The sequence below is a fragment of the Carassius gibelio genome, chromosome A8, assembly GCF_023724105.1.
Source record: "Carassius gibelio isolate Cgi1373 ecotype wild population from Czech Republic chromosome A8, carGib1.2-hapl.c, whole genome shotgun sequence".
In the NCBI taxonomy this organism is placed as follows: Eukaryota; Metazoa; Chordata; class Actinopteri; order Cypriniformes; family Cyprinidae; genus Carassius; species Carassius gibelio.
Window position 1 is genome coordinate 8,472,543 of NC_068378.1, and position 22,100 is coordinate 8,494,642.

Consider the following 22,100-nt stretch of genomic DNA (forward strand, 5'->3'; position numbering starts at 1 on the left):
AACGATCTGTATTGTGAAAAGCGCTATACAAATAAACTTGAACTGAACTGAACTGAACCACCAAATAACACTAGCACAACACTAGCATTCAAAAGTTTAGGCTTGGTAAGATGTTCGAATAATTTTGAAAGAAGTCTATATACTCTGCATTCATTTGATCAAAAATGTATATTGTGAAATATTATCACAATTTGCTGCTCATTATTATTAATGTTGAAAACAATGGTGTTGCTAAATATTTTGTGGAAACCATGTTATCCTTTTGAGGATTATTTGATTAATAGAAAGTTCAAAAGAACAACATTTATTTGAACCAATTTAATGCATCCTTGCTGAACAAAAGTGATAATTTCTTCAAAAAATTCTTACTGACCCCAAACTTTTGAACAGTATATTTACTGAATATACAGTGTATTACCTCCATCGGTGAATAGCTGAAGTGGGGCTCATAAATCATCAGGTCAGGCCTCTCTATGTCCAGAATGGCCTTGTCTTTAGGTATAGCCGCTAGATCCTTATACCCAATCACTTGATTGTCCATTTTGGCCTTTATTAATCCAAAATATGAAAGAAATTGCAATCTCAGAAACATACTATGAAGAAGTACTTGTATTTCTTTGAAAGCAATACATTTGTTTTCTGGCACAGTGTTGCAATTTTGAGACGCAATTATTATTACAGTTAGTCATGGGCCATGTGTAATCTGATGCACTAATCATATCCCAGAATGCACTGCTGCTATACACACCACTACAGTGACCGCCGGGGATCCAGGAACACCTCCTCCACGCAGAGAACAAACGCTGCCCGGCGAGGTACAGGACGACTGCTGTTCACACACACACACACACACACACACACACACACACACAGGTCAAAGGTCACACATCACATTAACAATTTTATTTGTTTTATGATTATGTATTATCTTTATATTATATAGCATAAACTATATAAAAACAAATTCTTTTAATTACCTTATGCATCATCATTTTCAATAAGAGAGCACTCCCTTTAAGAGGTCACTGTGGAATAGAAGTAACAGTAGATGAGAACGAGGCTTTCAATGGATGTCAGATGGCTTCTGAAAAAAGACTGTGCAGAAAGATGTGTCAATTTAAGTCAAGTCAGTTTTATTTGTATAGGGCTTTTCACATAACACATTTTTTTCAAAGCAGCTTTGCAGAAAATCATGATGTTTATGTTTATAATATTTTCATGTCAAGTTGCATTTAGACAGTTGGAGCTGGACAGTAATATAGTTTGTGCTTAGCACCGATACAAGCAAGCGAGCAGCTGGGATTTGCTATATTGTTTATCATTTATGTGATACTGTATGTGTGCTGATAAAATTGGAAATACATAAAGCTGGAATACGCCACACAAATTTTGCCCAGATTTAGGTGTTGAGTGATAAGTGAAATGCAATGTTCCCTTAATATTCATATAACCACAAATAATAACACATAGCATTTTAAATGGGTATATATATATATATATATATATATATATATATATATATATATATATATATATATATATATGAATACAACTTTATATAAAGAGCTGAGCAATAATATAGTTACATTTTGTGACAAAATATCAAATAATGCAGTTTAGATTTACTATAAAGTACAGTATATATCACTTTACATTGGTGTACTGTATGTACAGTATGTGGATAAGGTTAGATATATAGGGCCCTATTTTAACGATCTAAATGCAAAGTGTAAAGTGTAAAGTGTAAAGCGCACAGCGCAGGTGCACTCAGGGCATGTCCAAATCCACTTTTGCTATTGGTCATGGTCTAAACGGGTTGTCCCTCTTCTCTTAATGAGTAATGGGTGTTTTTTGGGCGTAACATGTCAATAATTTTATTTATTTTTTATTAGCCTACAAAAAAATTGCCGGGTGAATTATAGGGCCCATAATATATATCCAACTGACTAGAATATTTATCTCTATATCCATAATATATATCCAACTTCATATAGAGAACTGTGTGATAATATTTTACATTTTGTGAATACATAAACAATCATGCAGCTGAGAATTGTGTGTCCAGGAATGATTTGCAAATGATTTTTTAACATTGTCTTTAACAACTACAAGTCAAAAAATGGAAACTGACTGCGGAAATTGACTAATACACACACAGTACGGAAATGTCAGCAGTGTAAGGACCACAATGATGGTGTTTCTCTGGGCTTTTCTGATCGACTTACAAAAGTATCATTCTAGCATCCTGTAAGTCTTTGTATACAGCTGAAAAGGACACCATTCCCAGTCCTTTGAAAAATAGCCCTACAGCATACTTGTACAATAACTCATTGCTAAAACTAAAGAAACTGACTTTAGGGCTCATAGGAGGAATACAGATAAATGTGCTCAAAGAGATGAAGCCATGTTCATGGTTCCCATATGCTCCAGATGTTTTTAAGTCTAATCTACTTTGTGTATGTTAACACACATGTACACATACATACAGCCACAATCAAACCCCCTTGATCTGAAACCCGACCCTGTCAGTGATGGTTTTAAAGATAGACCGATGCCTGAATGGATTTCTATGGCTGACGCATTAGGAGCTCAGTGACTGATCTCAGTTGTATGGTAGTTTCAGGTTACGCTTGTTCAGGATTTGACGAAGAAAAAAAAAATCAATATAAAGTCAAAGAAACTCATAGGAAAGGAATATCACAAATTATATCACTTATGCATCTTATGTGATCCTCTATAGACTCAATATTTCGGACTGATTTGTCATTTTCTTGTAACTATTTGCCTAAAAAGCATTTTTGAATTTCTTTAAATGGGGGGTGAAATGCTCGTTTTCACTCAATATCCTGTTAATCTTGAGTACCTATAGAGTAGTACTGCATCCTTCATAACTCCAAAAAGTCTTTATTTTTATTATATTTATAAGAGAAAGATAGTCTGTACCGATTTTCCCGGAAAAACACGAGCGCCTAGAGGCGTGACGTGTGGGCGGAGCTAAAGAATCACGAGCGCCAGTAGGCTTTTGAGTTGAGAGCATGTGGAAGCTGTGACACAGATCCAAAGGCTGAAATTTAACAAGAGCAGCATCAGCAAAGGCGGTATGCTATGTGATATGTACTGAAACTGTATATATTTGCTTAGCGGTTTTGGAAAATGACTAAGTTCCACTTTATGTCGTCTTTTTTTTTTTTTTTTTTAAGCTGTACATGTGGAAAGTGCAGTTTGATGACAACATCGCATGTTGTTTACTTGATGTGCTTACACGCTGATAGCTAAGTTAACAACACAGAGATATTTGAAGCAGTTTTACTGACTGCATGTGGTTCCAACACACAATCGTGACCCTTTTCCGTTGGGACTGCATTATCCTTAAGAAATAAACGACGTGCAATCCGAAATGCAGGGAACAAACAAAAACACTTGCACAACTCTGTTGATGCTCTGTAAAAATAAACTCCATCCACTGGTCCCTTAATGCTGTTTCTCTTTTGGTAATCTGTGCAGGGTTGTCTTGCCCTGGCAACCAAAAACACACTTCTTTTGTGACTTTTCGCGACGCTCTCACTCTGATCAGTGAAGTCTGTTGTGCTCTCAGTGCTCTGCTCTACGGGAGCGCGCGCTCTTCCGGCAGAAGAGCGCGCACTTAGCACCCATATAAGGAAATTCCGCTCCATCTAACGTCACACAGAGCCATACTCGAAAAAAACTTTCCGAACCTTGTGACAAACCGGAAGAGGTTTTTTTGGAACAAAAATACTCCTTCAAACGTACAACTTAATTTTTGAAACTTTGTCCATGTTTAGCATGGGAATCCAACTCTTTAACAGTGTAAAAAACTCAGTATGCATGAAATAGCATTTCACCCCCCCTTTAAAATATATGATTTTAGGAATAGACCACTGTTTCTTTCAGTGTGGAAATAAGGGGCGAACTATTAATCAATACTAAAAAACTATTAATGAATGTTCCCTGGGAATTGACCCTATGACATTTTGTGCTGCTAACACAATGCACTACCACTGAGCCACAGGAATGCAAGCATCATCCCAACCCTTTCCTCTTTTACATAATCATTTAAATAGCACTTTCAATGCCAAACTAAATCAATGTTTGCGGTGTTAAAAAAATTCCATTATGCATATAAAATAAATTAATATAACAAAATATAATTTTTTATTTCTTTAGCAATGCTGAAAAGTATTCATATATAATTTCTTTCTTCAGTTAATGTATATTTTAAAGCTGCTTGGCTATCTTCATTTGAAAACAAAAATACTGATTGAGAAAACTCCTTTACACATTTATCATGACTATTTCAACATATCTATGTTAATATTATCTCACTTGTTTTTATTTTTATGTCACCTATTTTAGAGGATCCTTGACGTCTCCTATAAAAGAACAAACCATGTTTAATTTGGGAAGAGAGTGTAAAGAGAAGGAGGCACAGACTCACCGTGAAAGAAAAGGGGTAAAAGATGAGAAAAAGATGAAACTCTTACCACAGGCGTTGAGAAGCTTCATGACACACATCTACAGGGCCTCCTCGTCCCAACACCATTCCTGAAACACCCAAATACAGGATCTCATTTCTCATCACAACATGATAGTCCAACATCAAGCAAAATCTGTCCGGTGAACTGAATTCAGTGTTGAAGGCATAGTTCACCCAGAAATCACAATTTGCTGAAAATCTACTTAGCCTCTGGCCATCCAAGATGTAGATGAGACTGTTTCATCATCAGATTTGAAGAAACGTAGCGTTGCATCGCTTGCTCACCAGTGGATCCTCTGCAGTGAATGGGTGCCATGAGAACAAGAGTCCAAACAGCTGATAAAAACCATCACAATAATCCAGGAGTAATCTAGACAGGAAGTGAGATAAACAGCTGTGTGTTTGTAAGAATTAATGCTTCCTTCAGTTAAAAAGTCCACCCCCTGTTGTCTTCTCACATCAAAATCCACTGACATGTTTGTTTAGAAATGTTATGGACAGTTTGTTAATGGTGCTTAATCTGTGCATATTTCTCTCCTCAATTACAAGAGATGAGTTTACCAGAGGAGAAAGTAATATTATGGATAGAGGATAGAGGATTTTAGAATCAATGGTTTGAAGTTAAAACCATCTTAACCTCTTAAGCACAAATGCTATTTTGGGGATTTCCGTTTTTCATTTTCCTTCCTAATTTTGAATGCTTCCCTATTCACATTCAAAAGTGTGAGATGACAAAGTTTGGTATCATTTTAAAGGAAACCCTTTGAAATTACATAAAACACTGTTGAAATTGATAAAAATGACAATATATGCTGTCTGTGTTATAATAAATAGGGAAAAAAACAAGGCGCTTTTTTATTTTATTTGTGTAAACTGAAGTTTGAAATAGTATAGCTCAGGCAATGAAGGGCCTAGTAACTTTAGACCAATTTCATGTTTTTCTAGCACATGTCAGCTAATAGAGGAAAAAAGAAATTTCTTTCTATCTTAATCTATGCAAAAGTTATTCTATTCCAACTGAAGGAAGGAATAATACCATTTTTGTACAAAATTTTAGTCTAAATAAGTATGAAGTCATCTTTTGCACACTTGCAGTATGGAATAATGTGATATCTGTATATTATTTTACAGAAAACACTCAGAAGTTACATAAAAAGCTGCTGTTTGTGACAAATAGTATTATTTATGTTGTTTCACATATGATGAACCATCTCAATACAATGTGCTTTTTTGTGTGTGTGTTTTCTGAACAGTCTTTCAAATAGAATAAATGATATTGCGCAATAGCGACATGCATAGAATTATTAAAATATCTGGTCTGTCACAGTCTTAAATAGAATCCACAATCCCCAGCTTAATATCATTTCATTTATGTCTATTCTGCATCATGTAAAGATTGGGAGACCTTGCCTGTCTCAAGCATGTATGATATTTCATATTTATAGCGTGTCTGTTTGTTATTATTCAAAACCAGCGATAAATCCGCGTCCCCGAAGCTTCAACGCGAACTTCGGAGCGTCAACAAACTAATTTATGTTCATCCACCCAGTATACTGTACTGTTTACTGTATATTCACTGAAATGCGGTCAAATATGAAAATTATGAAAATAAACAGATAAGCTTATGGCTAGCGGAGCTTCGAGGCTTCAAAATAAAGAATGAAATGTATAAAAGCAAGTATCACGCGTATACGCTTACCAGATGCGCGTCCTGACCTCTCCACGGCGACGGTGGTCCTCCATAACTTGTATTATGAATATTATTCATTGTTAATCCGGAGATTCTTCCGCGTGTAGTTTCCCCCTCGCGTGGTCTTTGTTTAGAAGCAGCCAAACACTCGATTTCCCTTCGGCCAGCAGTTCTGTGACGTCACCGGACGGAAACAGGACGGGGCAGTAAGTGACCCCCCTGTTGCGGCTATTCGCACCTCTGACTGGTTCAGACGGCTTTTGAGTGACAGCTATTAGGACTAATAGCGCTTCACAAAGAGATCAGATGTGTAAAGCAGGAGAAAGGCTTTAGTGCGCATCATATGAGTTAGAGGTCTGGTCAGCGCTCACAGGGCTTTGGACCTCTATTGCGCACTTGTACAGAACGCTTTATATCTCAGCAATGGAAGCACGCAGAAACGTAAAAATGGTCTTGTTTGAAAGAAGAGATTCTAATCTAAAAGATTATATCGAGTATATAGGTATGTGTGGCTGTTTGCGGCTGACTGAAGTGGATAAATAATAATTTGCAATGAGGTGAGAAATGTTACATCGCGATTCTGTTGAAGATCATTCGATCTGTGATTGTCACACAATAAAATGATCTACATAATCAGATTCCTGAGAATAAGAGCTTTCTTGTGATATATGACTTGACTGTTTTGTGAAAAATATTTTAAATACACATTCTTATGAAAAATTATTCGCAATCGTTAGACGGAAATTTGTAGGGGGGGAAAATATATTTCTTAGCTTAATTTGACTACTTTATGTATCATAAAACCCCAATTAATGGTATTCTTTGTAAAGAAAACACTCTAAGCTTTCAAATGAACCCATATATGGGCAAATCCCTTATAAGGAAGGGTGTGCAAATGAAACGAGAACATGTTGCATGCTATTTTTGGACCCGGTACCGGGTCTGCAGAGTTTAAGAGGTTTTAATGATGGATTATAATTTATTACAAACATGCAGCTCTTTACTTCACAAAGACACTAATTGATGGACAAGAGAAGTGTGGGTTACCTGTGGATTATTGTGATGTTTTTATCAGCTGTTTGGACTCTTATTCTGATGGCACCCATTCACTGCAGAGGATCAGTTGGTGAGCAAGTGATGTGATGCTACATTTCTCCAAATCGGTTCTGATGAAGATCAACTCATCTACATCTCAGACGGCCTGATGGTGAGTAAATTAAAAAATGTTGAAAATGTAGTTGAAACATATATTCAGCATAGTAAAGCTGCTTATTTTAGTACTCCATAAGCAAACATGATATTCTTTGACAGACAATAAATGTGAAGGAGAATGACAAGTGCTCTCTAAAGTGCTTTCTCTTCAGACAGTTATAGTTACTGATCCACAGGCTCAGCTCAAAATCACTCAGTTATTCATGCCACGTGAACTTTGGCCTTGCACTAGAACGTGCATCTCTCAAAAAGAAAAATATTTAGCTCTAGACTACTTGTTTTATGGCAGTTTTTACATTTTACATTTTCTATTTATTTTTCATTTAAATTCAGTTTAAAAGAAAAGTTAATGTTTCCAAAGGGAACGAGAAATCACAATCAACAGTGAGCAAAAATAACCAAGAAATAATGTACAGTAAGCCCTAACTTACATTATTTTGTAAATTATCCCTTGCCTTGCCTTGACTTTAAAGAACTATTTCTACTTTGGCTGACCCTCGAAAATGACTGGTGTATCAGATTGATTCATTCATATTTAATTCAGTTTTCACTAGCATGAACCAGTCAGAAGAGGGGAGGGGAGTTTGTCATTACAGCACAAAGCAAACGCAACACAATCTCAGTGACGCTGCAGTTCTTTCAGGGAACATCTTAGTCATCACACTCACCTTTAAAGAAGACGTATGTAAGAAACCTAATGTGGTGCTTTTGTATTTTAGCTAACACAGTCTGACATCTAACATTTCCTAAACCTCTGTGTCCTCCAGAACAGACGGATGAACACACCTATCACAGCTTTTGTTCTAGAGCTGATATTCTCCCTGATTATTTATAGCTAGTTCCTCTTCAGGAACTTGAGCTGCGTCGAGAACGATTGGGGAACGCCCCTAGCGTGACGTCTCTGAATCATGTGTGTAATCAGTCCAATGGATGGGCGAGACGTCATAGGCGGGTGACATCAGAGACCAGGAAGCATAAAAGCCAGAGAGACACAGCCGGCACCAGCCTTTCTGTCTTCAGCAAGCGCTCTCTGTGTGTGTGTACTGTTCAAAGAACTTTACGTTTGTGAGTTTTATTGAGTGTTGTTTGTCACCATGTGTTGGTGCGCACCGACAACACAGCGGTGGTCTCTTACAACAACCACCAAGGAGGTCTGCACTCACACCGTCTAAACAAACTAGCATACCAGATCCTTGTGTGGGCCCAGGACAAATTCCTCTCGCTCAGAGCGGTTCACACTCCTGGGCATATGAATATGGGAGCAGACATCCTGTCGAGGCAGGGGCCGAGGCCCAGGGAATGGCGGCTCCACACCGAGGTGGTGAAGCAGATTTGGAGAGTTTTTGGCCAGGCTCAGGTGGACCTGTTTGCGACGCGAGTGACATCGCACTGTCCCCTCTGGTTCTCTCTGACTCATCCAGCTCCACTGGGGCTGGACGCCATGGTACAGACGTGGCCGAGGCTTCGTCTGTGCGCCTTTCCCCCGATTGCTCTGCTCCCGGGAGTTCTGGAGAGAGTGCGCCGGGACGGAGTCCGGCTACTGTTAGTAGCCCCGTTCTGTCCGGGATGAGTATGGTTCTCATGATTTCCCTCCTAGACGGCTCTCCCTGGGAGATTCAATTCGGGAGGGATCTCCTCTCACAGGCTGAGGGCACCATAGTCCACCTCCGCCCGGAGCTGTGGAAGTTATGGGTGTGGCCCCTGAGGGGGTCCAATCCAGAGCTCCCTCTATGAGGAAACTGTATGCCTTGAGGTGGAAACTTTTCACTTCTTGGTGTGGAGACCGCCAGCTCGACTCAGTTAACTGCCCGATTGGTACAGTGCTGGAGTTCCTGCAGGCCCGTTTCTCCGCAGGGTTGACCCACTCCACCCTGAAGGTCTACGTGGCGGCCATTGCAGCCTACCACGCCCCTCTCGGTGGCCAGTCAGAGGGCAGACACCCCGTTGTTACATGTTTCAACCGTGGTGCGCTGAGGCTGAGGCCTCCAGTACGGCCTGTCCTACTTTAGGCCTTCAGTCCTCCTCCTTTCAGGGAGCCAGAACAGAAGAAGCTTAATTGTATGTGTCCAACAATCTTAATAAATTTTCAGATATTTGGGAGCCATTTTTGGCTCACCTTGACAAATATAACACTGAGTTGGACCAGCAAGGGAGCTCATAGAGTGCCAACCACCTTTACCATCTCTGTTTAGTACTTGTGTTGAGATTCTAGTGTCAGTGGTGCAGCAGTGTACTTAATTATTGTTGTTTTTAAATATGCCCTGTTTTTTTTTTTTTTTTTTTTGGTGTATGTGTTCTATTTTGCTTGTGGTTTCTATTCTGTATATTTTTCCTGTCTGTTTTTTCTTTTCTTACTTGTATACAAAATTCTAATAATAAAAAAAAATAATAATAATTTATGTGTCCAGTGCGAGCATTGGACACATAAGTCCACAGAGCTGCCCTGTGGAGAAGGGCGACCAGTTGTTTGTTTGTTATGGTCCCCCTAAGAGAGGTCTTCCTGCTACCAAACAGACCCTCAGCCGGTGGATAGTAGATGCTATTTATTTGCATATGAGTCCTCTGACCTCCCCTCTCCCCTTGGGGTCAAGGCTCACTCCACTAGAAGTGTGGCGGCCTCCAAGGCCTTCCTAGCAGGTGTCTCTATGCGTGACATCTGCGAGGCTGCGGGGTGGTCCCCGCCCTTGACCTTTGTAAGATTTTACGGTCTAGATTTACAAGCCGCTCCAGGCCCCTCTGTTCTCTCGTCCTAGTTGTGCAGTTTCCCACACTGGCAGAGATTTGTAAGTCTGGCGGCGTGGCCATTATTGTCCCCAATCGTTCTCGACGCAGCTCGAGTTCCTGAAGAGGAATGTCTAAGGTTACGTATGTAACCCTGGTTCCTCGAAGGAACGAGACGCTGTGTCACAGTGCCACACTTCCAGCATCTCTGGCCAGCGCTTGCTTCATCCTTTGAGGCTGGTGCCGGCTGTGTCTCTCCGGCTTTTATGCTTCCTAGTCTCTGACGTCACCCACCTATGACGTCTCGCCCATCCATTGGACTGATTACACACATAATTCAGAGACGTCACGTTGGGGGCGTTCCCCAATCGTTCTCGACGCAGCGTCTCGTTCCTTCGAGGAACCAGGGTTACATACGTAACCTTAGACGATTTTCCCTGTGCTCTCCTATCTAGTGGAAAATCAAGTCTTGTCTCTGGAGAGAAAACAGCAGACAACCTCTAAGAAAGATGAGAGATGCTTTCCAAGACCAATGCCAGTTCAGCATGTCCCCTTGACTCATGGAGAAAAAGTTTTACAAACCTACAGATCAGTTTATATAGCCTACACAGCTTTTCATTATTAGCTGTTATTTGGGTTTTAAAAAAATAAATAAATAAAAGTAGATTTTTACATTTTCAGAAGAAAATGCGAGTGGATCTATCTTTCTTGTCTGTTTGTAATCCATCTTTCAGACTTTCAGCTTTTAAGATAATTTTAAAGTTATGTTAGAGATGTTTGTAATCCATCTTTCAGACTTTCAGCTTTTAAGATAATTTTAAAGTTATGTTAGAGATGCATAATATATACATAGATATATTACATTTCAGGCTAATATTATTTTCATATTATGGCCGATAACCATTGTTGGTTACAAATGAAAAGTATTTTCAGTTATTGAAATTAAGCAATATAATACCTTAGATGACAAACATAAAAAAATAAATTATATATATATATATATATATATACATACATATATACATACATACATACACACACACACATACACACACACATTTACAGTGTTATTTTAGTATTATTTATATAGTATATAGTATATATAGTAATGCTATATATTATGAATTAGCTTTTTTTATTTAATTTACAATAATCTAAACAAATCACAAAATAGATAAGTTAAAGAATAAAATCAGTTGTTTTTAACACCACTTGTAAATGTAAGCATCATATTATAGTTAAATAAAAAATATGAATTTGCTAAAGATACATTTAACATTGTTATACTTAGTGTTATTAAAGATTATAGCTCAAATAAATGTAAGCCGATGGTAATCTAAATGTTAAGAATAAAAATTAGTATCACAATTTAATGGATAATTCACCCAAAAATGAGATTACCAAATTATTTACTCACCCCTCAAGGCATCCTAGGTGTGTATGACTTTCTACTTTCAGACAAATACAGAATTATATAAAAAAATCTCCTGGCTCTTCCAAACTTTACAATGGCAGTGAATTGGGGTCCAGATTTTAAAGCCCAATAAAGTGCATCCGATATAAGTGCATTCATCATAAAAGTGGTCCACATGGCTCTGGGGGGTTAATAAAGGCCTCCTGAAGGACGTGGGTGTAGAGTAAGCTCTGGAGAGAATATGCTAAAGTTATAAATTTGGATATTTTTATTACACAAGTGCATCAATTCACTTCAGGAGGCCTTTATTAACTGCCTGGGGTTGTGTGGAGTACTTTTTATGATGGATGGATGCACTTTATTGTGCTTTGAAATCTTGACCCCCATTCACTGCCATTGTAAAGCTTGGAAGAGCCAAGACATTTTTTAATAAAACTGTGATTGCATTTGTCTGAAAAAAAGAAGAAGAAAAAGAGGACAGTAAGTAAATCATGGGGCAATTTTCATTTTTGGGTGAACTTTCCCTTTAAATACACAGTATAAACTAATACTGATAAATTACAAAAACTCTAGTATCATCTAATAACTGATATGGTACTAATATAACATGCTTCCCTGTGTAATAATAATGTAATCATACTAAAATGTGACTTGTGTTTCACTGTACTAATATGAGGCAATGTGGAGTCACTGGAGTTCATTGGACAGATGAATCATAGGTAAGATGTGCTTATTTTTATGTTCACATTGGTGACATGTTTATGACAGCAAGCACAAGTCAACATTCACCAAAAAACAGATAAATCCTGTCAGTGTGTGTCCTGTACCCATCCTCATCTGTGTCCTCAGCGCATCACTTACACTGCAAGAGAGGAGAAAGAACACGAGAATCCTAAAAATATCCTGCTGCATCTCCCACATTAAACCAGCAAGATCTCTCTTTCCTCTTCTTATTCCTACTGCATTATGTAACATCAGATCGGTTGCTATGGAAAACGAGACTTCTCAGTCCACACATCTGAACAAGATCAATCTAGTCACGCTTTACACAGAGACGCATGCTTTTATTGGCCTTTTTGCTACTTTGTATTGTGAGCAGAGAGTGGAGAGAGGACAAGAAGCAAATGAGGGAAAGAGTGGGAAACAGATGTTTGCTTTGCTTTCATGTAACAGTCTCCACCTCAGAAATGAATTTTCTGCTCATGTAACCCAGGCCAAACACGTGGGGCAAAATTGGCAATAATATCACAGACCACTTTTCAAAATTCATTCAAATACTGATGATCGAAATCAAGTCCCATCCCCCAAATTATTTCCCATGTAAAATTCATTTTACATTCCATGCTGTCTTAAACAGCAATCTTGCAGCAATAACAGAGGAGCACTGAAGGTTTTGTGCAGTCAGCCGCGGGTGAGAGCTGGTTGGCTTGTAAGCTGCTTTGATCTTGGTATAGAATAGACAATTTGAATTAACAAGGTATTAATGTTATTTAAAGGTCAAATAAAAAATTGTACTGCATGAAAGAGTCACACTACGCTGCCGGAAGGAACACAGAGCCGAGGATAATTGAAAAGAGTCTTTATTAATCCAACACAGTGGTAAAACCAACATTGGCTACGTTTACATGCACAGTTTTTGGTTCAATCGGACTGAATTCATTACGATTGTTGAATCTGATTGTAGTGTTTACATGAACGCTAAATAAAGTGATCCGGTCGATGTGCTGGTTTATATGTCCTTTCAGTTTCATGGTTCAATCCGTTCGAGTGTTTACCTGCACACTCAACCATATTAGAAGAGGAATAAACCACCCCCTTCTATTTGATCGAAATTTCATCTGGATCAAGCTCAATCGGATCGATTTAAGTGTTTATATGAACGTTTTTCAATCCGATTGAGCCGTCAATCCGATTACAAATGGCTTATTTGGGTGCATGTAAACATAGCCATTGAGAACAGGAGAAAGAAACATGTACTTGACTGGTAAACCCAACAAAATTGAACTGAAAGGATTTGGGTTTTAAAGGCAGGATAATAAGGGACTGACAGGTGCGGGGAAGCAATTATTGATCAAACTAAACAAGGAAAGGAAACGGACCAAATAAAGAAAAACAGGAAACTGACACACGTGACAACAGGTCCAATCCTGACAGAAAGCACACTGTATGAGAGAAAGTATTGGGACACCTGACCATTACACCAACTGGGACTTTAATGACCTTTCATTCTAAATACAGACGTTAATATTGAGTTGTTCCATACTTCACAGCTACAGCAGCTTCCACTCTTCTAGGAAGGCTTTCCATAAGATTTTGCAGTGTTTCTTTGGGAATTTTTGCCCATTCATCCAGTTTGTGTGGTCAAGCCCTGATGTTAGACGAGAAGGCCTCCTTCACAATCCCCATTCCCGTTAATTCCAATAATGTTGGTGGGGCTGAGGGTAGGGATCTGTGTAGGACAGTCAAGTTCCTCCATACCAAACTCATCCAATCATGTCTTGGGCCTAGCTTTACACCACTCTATCCAACGCATAGCCTTGTACTTGGTAAAATTAGGCTTGCATGCAGTTGCTTGGTCATGAAAACCCAGTGATTCCATTCATTGACTAGACTGTGGCGGGACACGTGATCGGCTTGTGATCCGGTGTTTTCCACATCTCAGAGCGGCTCAGTTCACAGTGACTGCAGTGACTCTGCTTTGAGTTTAGCGCGCATTTGGGAACGCAACGGTCCCAGTTATGCTTTATTTTCACATTTGCATAATTCTCAAAATTTGAATGGGCAAATGTTTACAGTATTTCATTTAATTAGTAATGTTTGAAAACCTGTTTTCACAGAAGCTGGAGTTTTCTGCCAAAATAAAAGCTCAAGGGATTATCTCTTGCAACCATGACCTCAAATTAACAGACACGCACAGAGAAAATACTGTTAGGTACAGCAAGTTCACTGTTTGGAAGAAAAGTATAAATATTATAGTTGGGGTTTATATTAATGTATTTCTGAAGGGAACTGACTTCACAAAAGTTTTGATGGCATTTTTCCCCTCTTATAACTGCTGATCTATGAGTGCCACCTGCTGTCAGAGAGTGAAGTTGCATTCTCATTCAGCCTGTCCTTTTTTGTTTCATGTATGTTTTATCTTTTTTTAAATTGTGATTTCGTAATCACGTTCGGAATTTCAAATGGCTTTTTATTTATTTTTTATTATTATTATTATCAAACATGTTAAGTTTTTTTAGTAGTTGCCACTGCCTGTTTTTTGCAAAAACAGTTTCATGGCAAGGAAAAATATTTATGTCTGCCAGTCAGTCACCAGCCACTGGCAGATGTGAAAGTTAGTTTTAGGCCTGGCTTGCAAGTATAGAAATTAAGACAAATGTATTGCAATTTCCTAAATTAGCGTAAGGTAAAATAATATACCTGAAAAAAATATTTATTTATTTCACAGTGCAATTGTTTTACAATATATGGCTATTACTGTCATAGGAATAATAATATAATATTATTATGATTTTACTCTAATTTGTTCGGATTCCAAATTCACCAGTGAGACTGAGACACTATATCATAACTAAAAAGAGGGATGAGTCTCCTTTAAATTTAAAAAAACAAGTACATTCACCAGCTTATTTATTTTAGTTTGCACACTGAACCTGTGCTGGAGCTCTTAATTTTGAACTCTCAAAGTGCACCTGATTTATTTATTTAAATTTAAAATATACAAAGTTTTCTCACAGGGGGACATGCCCCTAAACTAGAGGGATCGAGGACCATCCACCGCAGTCTCACAAAATCCTGCCGGAAACACTGAAACCCATTCATGAAGCTCCCATCACACAGTTTTTTTTTTTTGCTGATATCAATGTCAGTTGAAGTTTGGAAGTCTTCATCTATGCAATCAGCATGTCGTTGGTGACTCTCAAGCATCATGCGCCTTAGCACTCGGTGATCCCACTCTGTGACTTTACATGGTCTTATGCTTTCTGGCTGAGTTGTTGTTGTTCCTATATGCTTCCACTTTCTAATACCACCAACAATTGACCGTGGAATATATAACAGTGATAAAATTTCATGAATTGACTTACTGCAGGAAAGATTGCATCCTACAACCACACTTGAATTCCCTGAGCTCTTCAGAACATCACATTTTCTTCACAAATGTTTGTAAATGCAAACTGCATGCTAGGTGCTTGATTTTATCCACCTGTGGCAATAATTCTGACTGAAACAAATGAATTCAGTGATTAATAGGTCCCAATCTGTCCATATAGTGTACTACTTTGCCATTAATATAAAAAAAAAAAGATGAATATGAATGTTAAAGGGGGGGTGAAATGCTATTTCATGCATACTGAGTTTTTTACACTGTTAAAGAGTTGGATTCCCATGCTAAACATGGACAAAGTTTCAAAAATTAAGTTGTACGTTTTAAGGAGTATTTTTGTTCCAAAAATACTCCTTCCGGTTTGTCACAAGTTTCGGAAAGTTTTTTTCGAGTATGGCTCTGTGTGACGTTAGATGGAGCGGAATTTCCTTATATGGGTCCTAAGGGCACGTCTGCCGGAAGAGCGCGCGCTCCCGTATAGCAGAGCACTGAGAGCACAACAGACTTCACTCATCATAGCGAGAGCGTCGCGAAATGTCACAAAAGAAGTGTTGGAACCACAGGCGGTGAGTAAAACTGCTTCAAATATCTCTGTGTTGTTAACTTAGCTATCGGCGCATAAGCACATCAAGTAAACAACATTGCTGATGCTGCTCTTGTTAAATTTCAGCCTCTGGATCTGATTCTGGATCATAAATAAACGGCTGAATCTGACTGTTAGCCATGGTTTGTTTTGGAGGATGGGTTTTCCCTCACGGTAATGTCACAACTTCCAAACGCTCTCAACGCAAAAGCCTACTGGTGCTCGTGATTCTTTAGCTCCGCCCACACGTCACGCCTCCAGCCGGTCGTGTTTTTCCGGGAAAAATCGGTACAGACTATCTTTCTCTTATGAATATAATAAAACTAAAGACTTTTTGGAGTTATGAAGGATGCAGGACTACTCTATAGGTACTCAAGATTAACAGGATATTGAGTGAAAACAAGGATATTGAGTGGTCTGTGCAAAGAGATGGAGTTGACATCTTTACTAGCATAGCTCAAAATCAGTCATTAATAGGATATCATCACTGATAATCTGTAATAATTACTGTCACAGAGTATCTTTGAAGCCTATTGCTCTGTTAGCAGCAGATGGAACTTTAGATTCATAAAGTTCCACATTTCCTAAAGAAAAGATGAGTGGTGACTGTCTGTTAGGCAAAATTTTAATGTCAACCATTCATCCTTTATTAGGCATCAAATAACTAAGAATCATTATAGGTATAGAACAGGGATTCATGCATCCCTTCACAAACATGCTAATTATTATGTTTTGTTGTTATATAATGTCTGTAGAGACTCGTAAAGCATGCATTTAATTTGATTGATGGATACAACAATAAACAATGCTCTTGTTCAGGCACTAGATGACCAGGCTTTGAATGCCTTCATAACAATTAATGTTATTGCAGACAGCAGGCTGGTGCATGTGTGTGGGCCTGGTTTTGTGAAGTGCAAGCCATCTCTCTCTTTCACACACACGCACACACACACACACAGACACATTTACACAAGGATTAAGTGTTTCGAGCCCAGCCATTGTGCTGTTGCCCATGAGCGGCACTCTGTATAGATTTATTTGATGATGCCTTGGTGTTTGAGTCCATGTGTTCATGAGCGTGTTGTTCTTTTGTGTATATATACATGTGAAAAACTATTTAGCTATGATATTTAATTCAAGGACAGCTGCTTTAAGTGTGTTGGCAGCAATGTTGATATGTGCGCGTTTTTTTTCTGTCAAATTTTTTATGAGACAAAACTGAAACATGAGTGCAGATTTGAAAGCTAATGGCTCAACGGATGGGTGTTTATGGAAGCATCCATTTTGGCTTTATTGTGTTAGATTGCTGTACTGGCAGCAGGACGGGGCATAAAACACTGAAACACATTACAGACCTCCGGCCAACAGCACCACGGGATACCAAGGATACCGTATAGAAAGAAAGAGCCTTATTTAAGAGAATATCTGTGGTTAAGATGGTTTATATACTGTATACAGGCCTGCATGAGCATATACTTTCTTTATGGCCATTTCCATAGAATGTGTTGAATATGCAGAATTTTTTTATTTTGTAAAAGTTGAACAGCTTTAACTTGAGAACTGCATTTTAACAGGTGTCATGCACAAAAGACGAGGAAAAGTGTCAAAAAATATCTGACTAGCGCATGTTTCGAAAAAGCATTGGCAAAACTGCGCATTGAAACACAGCACATTCTGTGTGAACAGCCCCTTTTGTTCTTTTGTAGAATGTAATCTGTAAGGTGGTGCAATTAAAAAAGATTAACTTCTTCTAACTTGAGTTTTGCGTTTCAAGTTATTTATAGAGAAAAACAATAGGACACAGCAGAGTGTGATGCAAATGTTGAGTAACTAATTTCAAACAAAGTCATAGGAAAACCCTGCCAAACACAAAAGTGTTGTGTTGTGTAAATCAACTTTTGAATAAATTGGTTGAGTGAATAATTCAATGACTCAATAAGACAGTAACTGCCTTTCCGACTCATCGAAAATACCCAATAGTCTGCAACCAGCAAACTATAATGTAATTTTAATACTGGGCCATCTGCAAACTCAGAACGAGGGTTCGAACTGTTATTTTGAAATCGTGATGTACAACAAATCGTATACTTAGAAATATGTTGAGGAATTCTCCTGCGTTGGCATAGGTTTATGCATGAGTTACGTAACAAATCTAGTGAAATAACAGGTACTGTTTTCCCAGAAGAATGTGGACTGAGATGGAGATGCGCTCCATGCTTGTAAATGATAACCGTGCAACACAAAACGAGTCAGAATTTATATGCATTGCCAAATGAAACCCAACTAACAGCACATGCAATAAAAGACTGAATAATATAAGGCAAGCAATATCAAAGGTTTTACCACAAACACAACTTTACTAATATCGCAACTTACTAATATCACGAGACTGCTTTTCGTGAGATCTCGTGCACTGCTGAAAGGCAGGCAAAACAGTTCTGTATTTATATCAGACATGCTGCATTGTTAATTTTGCGTAAAAAATATTGTTTTATCAAGGAAAAGGAATAACACATATTTCATATATACTGCCCTTTGAAAATTCAAGTACTTTTCAAGTACCTTCTCAAAAATATGGCAGTTTTCCAGGACTTAAATTTCAAAAAGTCAAATTCAAGCACATTTTATGCACCTCGTATGAACCTTGGCTTACAGCTGATGCTCAAATCACTGGATAGAGTAGAGTCAAAGATGTTCACTTTACACTGAAACAAATTTGTTGTAGGATTTACTTTGAAACAATATTCACTCACTGCTAATATATTTCACAAATGATTACAAAACAGCAAATAACAAACTGTTTAAGACAAAATGTTAAAGAAGAAAGACAACCTGAATGTTACTAAAAATTATCTAGACCAAAAGAATATGGATATTTTGACAAATATCATATCTATTGCATCCTTATCAACAACAAATCACTAAAGCTGAAATACTATAGGGGGTATACAACTTATAGCCGGGTTAATCATTTAAAAACTTCACTGTAAAAATATTTTAATAGTAGAAGACTGAAAAAATGCTATGGTAAAACCTGTTGGTAAACAGTATGTTTCCTTACTATACACAGAAAAAAACTGTAACAGATCTAATATTATAATAATAATAATAACTGTTTAATGCACAGATTTTGGAAGTGGAAAAGAACAGGTTATTTAATAATTTACAGTGGAAAAAAACATAAAAACTTAAAATCCCTCCTGACAACTCACATTTGATGGTTTTGATGGTTTTATGTAACAGTAATGTTTCTTGCATTATTTCATTGCCATGTGTGTTACTATGATGATGTTTTGTATTTGTATGTATTTACAGCACAGTTCTGGCACAGCTGCCATTTTTTTTTTTACAGTGAGTGTATATTGTTGCTCCCTCAATATACATAAAAAAGAGAAAAATATATCATAATTAATCACATTTTCATTGGGGAGCTTTAAAGTACATGCCAAAATAACTTCCTTTCTTCTGCTGAACAGAAGGCTTTCTGAGGAGTGTCCTTTGTTTTTGTCAACACAATGAAAGTCAGTGGGGTCCAGTATTGTTTAGACCCCTATAACTTAAAGTATCTTCTTTTTAATAAATTCCAATAATGATGGAATCTTCATGTTTAGGTGAACTTGAAAAACATCTATTATGTCATCTTGTTTTTGATCAAACAATGAAATTCGGTGGGGACCAAAACTAAAACATCAGACCCAACTTAATTTCATTGTATTGACTAAAAGACATTCTTCCAGTATTCTCTTTTATAGTTCCACAAAATAAAGTCATACAGGTTTGTTAAGTGAACTAATTTGACCTGAAACTCTCTTTTGCTTTGGTCTGGTTTTTCTTTCTCAGTTTTCTAGGCACAGTCTTATCCTGTGCTCTGTTTTCTTTCTTTAGCCTCCACACCCATCCCATCTGCTGTTCCTAAACTCAGGCATAGTTTGACACTCCTTATAAACGCTCAATCAAAGCAGAATCAGGCAGACAATGATCCAGGCAATACAAGCTCAAATCAATTCTTGAAATGCTCATCATCAGTTAATAAAGTAACTGTACACTAAAAACAAACATGCATAGAAAAATAAACTCTGTAATATTTTGCTCTCTATATCCTTCAACGTACCCTCGTTCCCCTCTCCATCTCTCCAGTTATCCCTGCATGGGTCTATCAGATTGCAAAGGAGTTGGTCAAATTTTAATTAAAATTATACAGAAGGGTCCTATGTAATCCCTCCCTGGTTAAAAAGCTTGAAGCACGAGCACAATGGACTTGTGTCTTTGCTTTATTCTGTCCTAAGTCTGTTATCAAATCCATCCCATGAATGCAGTTGTTTAGCAGACTCACGTTCTAAACACACATTTACACAACATCCCAACCCCAGACCTTTGAGGTCATGTTAATGCATAAGAATAATGTTTGTTATAAAGTTGGTCCTACTATAATGACAACCTGTTGCCAAGCACCAGTGGTCCTTTTTTAATGAGAGATGACAAAAACGTGTCCCTGCTGAGTATAATTGTGCTGCTTAATATAAAATGCACATTTGTCTATGCACTCCAGTCGTTGACACAAGAATATGTATTTTTAATATAAAAACAGCCTGTTTTTCAACACCTACCAAATCAGCCTCATAGTGCATGAAGGGCTTATTGTCTGTGATTGGTAGTGGGTTTCAGAGACGTCTTTAATGAGCAGTAAGACTCTGGCGGATGAGTCATCACAGCAGATGGCTGCTTTAGAGCAAGCAGATGGCATGCTGCATGTAGTCAATTGATCCACAGATCTCAGTTATATCGGACGGCCACATACCTTCATCCTCTCAAAGGTATTGTATATGAATGTTAGGTGTAATACATAATCTAGAGGCAGCATGAGACGTGAGTGTTAGATGTGTACAGAGATATTTAAACAGATAATTTGGTTGAATTGATCAAGCAGACGTTTGTTCAAGAGCTCAGGCACACTTTGAGCATAGTTGGTAATATTAACAGCCACTGGTTAATTGGATTCAGAAACCTATCCTACGAAGACAGTTTATTGCACGTAAGCTACTGATAATTAAGATCTCTCATGGTCAGGGGATTGATGGTCTTAGTAATTAACATCCTGTACATTCCTTTGGGATTTTAGGCAAAACATTTAAAACAAAGCTACTTAGAATAAATGATATAGCCTGTATGATCTGCCTTAAAGCTGTCGGTGTTATACAGTGTGACGCAACTAAATTGGTAGTCACTGAAAATAATTTGGATAGATAGTCTCATAGGCTGCGTTTATGATGGCACAAAATAAAATCCCATTTATTAATCATGTGATACAGATCAAATATTGTTGCATGTGTTAACACAAAAATCTGCACAAGATCGATTTTTTTTTTGCATCCTCCTTATCCACTTCCAAATGTGGTTTTAAATTGGATACATATTCAATATCTGGACATCTGACCTATACATCTTAATCCCATTGCAATTCCAAACTATGACAAGGCCAAGGGGACGTAGTATCAAATAAACAGGATGGGGAAGTACTGTATTAGTGCTAGTACAATTAAAGCTAGAACAGGGCTGCACGAATATGACAAAAAACACATTTGTTGATTATTCCCTTGAAATCGTAATTTGCGCTTATTAGTTACGATTATCATTATTTACATCAAACTGTGTTTATACTATTGTTTGATGCCACTGCATGCCATATTTTATATTAAAATAAACAAGCTGAAAACATTCTTTTCACTTTTCCATAGTTTTAAGCCTCAAATGTCAAATATACATAGCATTGGTTTCTTCTTTAAATAATAAAAATAAAAAAATAAAAAAATACTAAAATTAAAACAATGGAAAAACCCCTTAAGATAACATGGAGAAGGAAAAAAAACATCTTAAGCACAA

General features: G+C 37.7%; 1 protein-coding gene across 1 annotated transcript in view; it reads right to left on the reverse strand.

The window, feature by feature from the left end:
* Positions 1-22,100, reverse strand: part of LOC128018109 (dematin) — a 31,863-nt gene that overhangs the window by 8,802 nt on the left and 961 nt on the right. Inside the window, exons 2-5 of the mRNA XM_052603482.1 lie at positions 4,503-4,563; positions 978-1,025; positions 749-829; positions 419-547 (exon numbers count right to left, since the gene is read on the reverse strand). Coding sequence (XP_052459442.1) covers positions 419-547; positions 749-829; positions 978-992 — 225 coding nt within the window. The 5' untranslated portion in view covers positions 993-1,025; positions 4,503-4,563. The remainder of the gene's footprint in view (positions 1-418; positions 548-748; positions 830-977; positions 1,026-4,502; positions 4,564-22,100) is intronic.